A 6,337-nucleotide genomic window follows, 5' to 3' on the forward strand; every position below is an offset into this window, starting at 1 on the left:
ATTATGTTAATGTGTGTTTGCAATTTAATTAGTAGTTTAAAACCTATACATGCTTAAGTTACTCTGCAAGAAGATACGTCAAATAAATAATCAATCTTCCCATGTTTTCTTCTGCCTGCTACTTCTATAGCTTTTCTTCTTCTTTCCTAATTATAACCCTTAAATAGAATTCATGCCTCATATCGAATTTACCGAGTATCATAATTTCAATTTTACACAAGTATACACAAGATTATACACAATAGTAATATCTTATATTCAGCCTCTGTATATGAATCGGAGCTGTGACTATCACAAGAAAATTTAACACACTAAAGAAGGCAGAAATAGCTGACTTTCACCAGATTTGTTGAGAACTGATATTTTATATCCAAGTAGGGTTTATTAGGTTTCTAGGCCTTTGCTTTTCTCCTCTCCAAGTGATAAATTTCAGTTAACACAAAATTTCATTTTATTTTCACCTCTGGAATTTTACTTATTTACCTCGAATATTACTCTTAACCCATTTTTGATGAACACTCAAAAAACAAAAAGGCTCTCTACTGCTCTGATGATTTTTGCTACTCAATAAAGGGTGCTTTTTTCCTGCTTTATGCTTTGGAGACTATATATTTGACTGTCACGGAACCAAAACATCCAGGTGTATTGACAGTATTGGTGGCTGATAAATTTTACAGAAATATTTCTTCAGTAATTCTGTCTCTCAAATGGGAAGAGGTATACAGTACAGTATAATTAATAATACTAACAGTAATAATAAATAGGCAACTCACCCTTCAACATCCCTGAACATATCCAAAAAATGCATGCTTATATGCCTCAAGAATGAAAACTGAAAACTCTGGGAAGAGATCCCATTTAGTTCAAGGTAGTTTTAGTACTACTTTATCTTTTTTCCTAAACATTCCGGAATTTCTTTCTCATTTGCGATTATCTTTACTTATAAATATGAAAAGTAAGGTAACAGGAGAAAAATAAATGGTAAGGGATGGGAAAGAAAAGCAACTAGCAATAGATCCTAGGATACAATAATATTTTTATAGGTTCAGAATGCCACTCTGGGAAACAGTTTAAGAAACTGTTAACATTTTGGTTGAACAACAATTTAAGAGAAGCCTGGGGTACTACATAATAATAGAAGCCAGTATTAAGACATAAAATTTCAGCCCACTTCATGATGTCAACCAGAAGGACCATCACAGTAATGAACTCAAAGCCCTGCTCAGGAGTAAGTCTGTCTGACTGTGGAAATCTGCAATAGAGATCTATCACCCCAACTCATCCTTGAGGTAACCTGTGCCTGAAACCTCCACTTTGGCAGCACTTCTGTCCCCAGCCCACTGCACCCTGACCCTCAATTTGAATTAGCATTGCTTTGTTGATCCTTGATGTTCCCACTATGCACAAAGCTGTTTAACAACAGAAGCCAAAAAGGCTTCATTCACCTGGATTTATTGGTGCTGTGCTTATTTTCTATCAATTTATGAGATAGCAAATGTGTGCTCCTATGTGTGTTCTTAACAATGCAATCATCTTAATGGCATAGAACAATTTAAAGGCAAGCAGCCCATGAACAGTGACTTGGGGGCAATATGGAGAGGAAGGTGCTGCTATTAACCTCAGAAAGTATTTAGTCTAAACTGATAGGATCATGAAAAGGTATAGAAGGTGGTTCAGCATAAAAATAAACTCTGAAAATCGTGTTGTATGAGCAACATTTACATTTCTCATGCAGCCTATAGAGCTATAGACCCATAATAGCCTTTCATAGGTAACGAAACTGAGTTAGTTTACACATTAATTTTTCTGTCCAAAGTCACAGAGACCATTAATATTGAAACCAGGATTCAAAATGATTCTTCCTTTGTCCGTCATTGCTTCTGACATGCCATTTTGGGTTGGTCCTCCTGAAATATTGGATTATAAATTAACCCCCAAACATTTTGCTTGTGGAGCCCTCGGAGCAACCAGGTGAGGCAGGCATGGAGGCAGCTCCCCAGAACTCCACTGACTTTACCCTCCTGGGCCTCGTCATACGTCCTGCGTCCCCTGGGCTTGTCTTTGCCGTGGTCTTCTCCATCTTTCTTGTGGCCATAATGGCCAACGCCCTCATGATCCTGCTCATCCACGTGGACGCTCGCCTGCACACGCCCATGTACTTCTTGCTCAACCAGCTCTCCATCATGGACACGGTCTATATCTGCATCACCGTCCCAAAGATGCTACGAGATCTTCTCTCCGAGGAAAAGGTCATCTCCTTCCTGGGCTGTGCGCTTCAGATCTTCCTTTACCTGACCCTGATTGGAGGTGAATTCTCCTTCTGGGCCTCATGGCCTATGACCGGTACGTGGCTGTGTGCAACCCCCTCAGGTACCCTCTCCTCATGACCTGCAGGATTTGCCTGCTCATGGTGGTGGCCTCCTGGATCGGCAGCTCCCTGGGTGGATTCCTGCTGACCCCCTTCACCGTGAGTTTCCCTTACGGTGAATCCCGAGAGATCAATCACTTCTTCTGTGAGATCCCAGCTGTGCTGAAGCTGTCCTGTGTGAACACATCGCTCTATGAGACCCTGATGTATGCCTGTTGCGTGCTCATGCTGCTCATCCCTGTATCCGTCATCTCTGTCTCCTACACGCACATCCTGCTCACTGTCCATCGGATGAGCTCTGCTGAGGGTCGGCGCAAAGCCTTCGCTACCTGCTCTTCCCATATTATGGTGGTGAGCATTTTCTATGGGGCAGCCTTCTACACGAATGTGCTTCCCCATTCCTACCACACACCAGAGAAAGACAAGGTTGTGTCGGCCTTCTACACCATCCTCACCCCCATGCTCAACCCACTCATCTACAGTTTGAGGAATAAAGAGGTGGCTGCAGCTCTAAGGAAAGTGCTGGGGAGATGCACCTCCTCTCAGAGAATCAGAGCAGGGGATGCATTCAGTAAACACTAGATGGGCTGGTGCAAACATCTCTTATGTTCTGGCCAAAGGCACAGTTATTCCAGAAAATATGTCCTTGGTTCTGAAAAACATTCACCATCATTTTAATGATTGTTAATTACCAACAGGTCATCTCAGCATTAGCCAACCTGTCTGAATTCACTGAAAAACATTTTTCAGAGACCATTCTCTTTGAGAGACCATCCTATGCAAACAGTACTATTCATCATCCCAGGCAGGCCAGATATCCCTATGAAGAGTCCTGAATAAATGTGTTTCTATGTTACACGTGTTCATGTGTCTTCTGTGTCCGTATTGCTGACCGACTTTGGAACGAGATCCACAGGGAGCAGTCACCATGTCCTTAATGATTCAATGCCAGGCATCAGCACCAATTAAATATGTTCTAATGGTAAAAGTGAGGCAACATTGAGGAAATATTTATTAGGACAACTCAATTGTATTTGGGGTTCTATTTTCTTAGTCACCTTTTGTGAATGTTTGTGTTCTCTAACCACTGAAATTAAACTATAGGTACTTACAATGCCTTTATTCAGATAGCTAGTCTAATATATGCCGGGAGATCAAGAAACATCCACTGATTAATTGGTTAATGTTTGACTTCTGTCTTAAGATAGTAACATTACTACAATCCTTCAAAAACTTCCATCCATACCTTAATACTGATAGATAAACATAGAATGAAGAAATCAAGATATAGTTAACCCAGCTCCATTGGTCAATTCTATTCTCAGCCTCTCCCTCTGGTATACTGGTAGACAAATATTTCTTCTTCTAATTAGTTTGTAGTTAAGTGTGGTGTTTTGACAGATGTAGGGCACTGATAGAAAATTAACTAAATAAAGACCACTCAGACTGAGCCTTCTCCACCCATTTACCTAATTGTGACTTCCTCCTGCACCTGAGGTCCTAAAATATGACAAGCCAAAAAGAAGTTTGCATTTACCCAGTATTGATTTTCTGTATTGGTAGAAAGCTGTTGGGCATGTTTGGGAGAGGTTTGCTAGTTTACAATGTCTAGGAAAGGTTACTCAGCCTATGTCATTCAGGTGTCAACAGAGGGAAAAAATGTTTCTTCCACTGACACTGATGTAAGCAAGACATATTCTCATCAATATGCTAATCACAAGGCTAAACAATTTTGCCTTGGAAAACTCCTACTAATTTGATCTTACCCTGAAATCAAACAAGAAAATAAAAAGAGCTTGTAAAATGGCTTGGATGGATAAATCTCTTCAAGTGGAGCAACTACCCAGGATTAAATTGTGAAGCCCCATCGATGTTGCTTCAGTTCAGTTCCATTCTCTGCATCTCCGCACTGGTACTTCCTCCTCTCTTCTTCTCTTGCCTTGTTAGCGCCTCTCCTCATCTTTCCCTCTGTAAAATCCTTCAATTGCAATTCCCATTTCTGCTCTGCTCTGAATACTTGTCTACTTTCCCATTTCCTCAGAGTCCTGCCTAGACCTGGGCTGTTATTACCAATATTAACAGGGCTTTTGTTCTTACATCCCCAAGATGAATCTTTTGCCCATGTAACAAGGACATTTTACACAGACAATTTTAAATATTTCAAATGTATCTGCGAAGCAGCAGGTACAGGAGGTGCGTTCTGATAAGTTCCTAGAGGTATCACAGAAATTAGTAATCAGGGCAGGGAAGGGGAGTCAATGGGCTGTGGTCAGGCATCTATTCCCTACTCAGTGGGGTGAGGGTATGTTCACTTCACGGCGATCTGCCAACCTCACCACTTCTCATGTATGCACTGTTCTGTTGTGTGCTATATTTTAATGCAATCACATATTTTTAAAAAATTACATCATATATATTGTGGTGTCTTCTCCCCTCACCCACAAGACTAGTCTTACCTTACAGGGAAGGATCAGGGATTTTTCCCCAGTCACCATAACAAATTCTTATATAAGGCAATTTTTGGTTACTAGATATTCCTCTTTATTAAATATATATAACTTGGTAATGAAAATTTTAAGTTGTAATTACTTGAAATTATTCAAAATTTTTAAAAGTGTCACTCTGAAGATGTCAGGTACTGTTTTAGATTATGGGGAGAACAATGAAGGGAAAACTGTCCCTATTTTTCAAAGCATCTTCAACTGCATTCTCTAATTTTGATCCTGATTTTTATAAAGTCCTACCAAGTATTTGGAGAAGGAATCAGCCTGAGGGGAGATGGAGAAGCTGGGGCTGAGAGCAAACGATCGCCTCTGCAAGAGGCAGATGGCAGCTTCAGAGCTTTGTCTTCTGACCTGCATTCTTGTGTTTTTATGTCAATTCTTACTGTTAATTGATAGAAAAGAGAGAAGCATGTGGTGCAAAGTGCAGCTGCCAGCCTGTTAATCCTGCTAGTGACCTAGAGAAAAAATTCTCTGTGGAGTAACATGCTTATAAAAATCCACATTCATCTTCTGTGGGGTGACACTCGGCCGTTCTAACAAGAGCCGGAGGTAGACAAATATTTCTTCTTCTAATTAGTTTGTAGTTAAGTGTGGTGTTTTGACAGATGTAGGGCACTGATAGAAAATTAACTGTCTGAAAATTAACTGAAAAAATAAGTATTTGCTGTCATTTATTCTTGAAAGAGCTCCGCTCCTTGTCCCAGACACACATTGCAGAGGGTTTCCTTCATATCGGGATCCCCAGAGGGAGCGGGTGTCCCCTCCAGCAGTGATGCTCTTGAAGGACTGGGAGCAGGTCTTTTAGGTGGGGAATCATTCTCTCTGCTTGGACATGAGAAGTTACCCTCGGTGGTGGATGATCAGCAAGGATATTTGAGAGTCTGGTGTTTAGAGGCAATTTCTTAGGGTCCATTTGCTGAGGACTTTTTATATTTATTTTGTTGGGCATCAATGTGAATCCAGGTATCTGCAGGCATGCCGGTGCTGACTGGACATTGCCCAGACTCTGGACAGTGTTTCGCATGTCTGGTAATAAATTAATTAATCTTTTACTTTGTTGACCATTTTTAATCGGGAATTTAAGGTTTTCTTGAATGTGGCTATGGCCTCACAGCCTGTATTCGTTTGGCTCAGCTGGTTGTACACTCACCTGATGCCCAAAAGGACACTGTGCGTTTTGGGGTCAGCTGAGAGCGGAAGCAGAGGGCGTGGAAACCACAGAGCTCGGGGCCTGGTCCCGACTCCTTCGCTGCCCTCCCTGTGTCCCAGCCTCTCCGAATTTCAAATGGCAATGATGCCAGTGGCTGACCCATAGAGGTGTTGTGAAAAGAGATGACCCCAGAACTGGGGAATGTGGGATGGTGCCTGATGCTGACTTGTTTACTATCATCAATTTGCCTCAAGCATGTTTATGTTTAAAAGCTGATAAAAATACTTATTTGTGCATCAGTTTCCTATAGCTGCT

The 6,337-nt window shown here is 41.2% G+C and overlaps 1 protein-coding gene across 1 annotated transcript; it reads left to right on the forward strand.

Moving 5' to 3' along the window:
* Positions 1–1,982: 1,982 nt before the first annotated feature.
* LOC108391925 (olfactory receptor 2T2-like) lies at positions 1,983–2,950 on the forward strand. Its single transcript, XM_073221412.1, is given in 2 exon segments — positions 1,983–2,313; positions 2,316–2,950. Coding segments are annotated over 2 exon segments (966 nt in total).
* The last annotated feature ends 3,387 nt before the right edge of the window (positions 2,951–6,337 follow it).

Source organism: Manis javanica, chromosome 14, assembly GCF_040802235.1.
Source record: "Manis javanica isolate MJ-LG chromosome 14, MJ_LKY, whole genome shotgun sequence".
NCBI classification, from domain to species: Eukaryota; Metazoa; Chordata; class Mammalia; order Pholidota; family Manidae; genus Manis; species Manis javanica.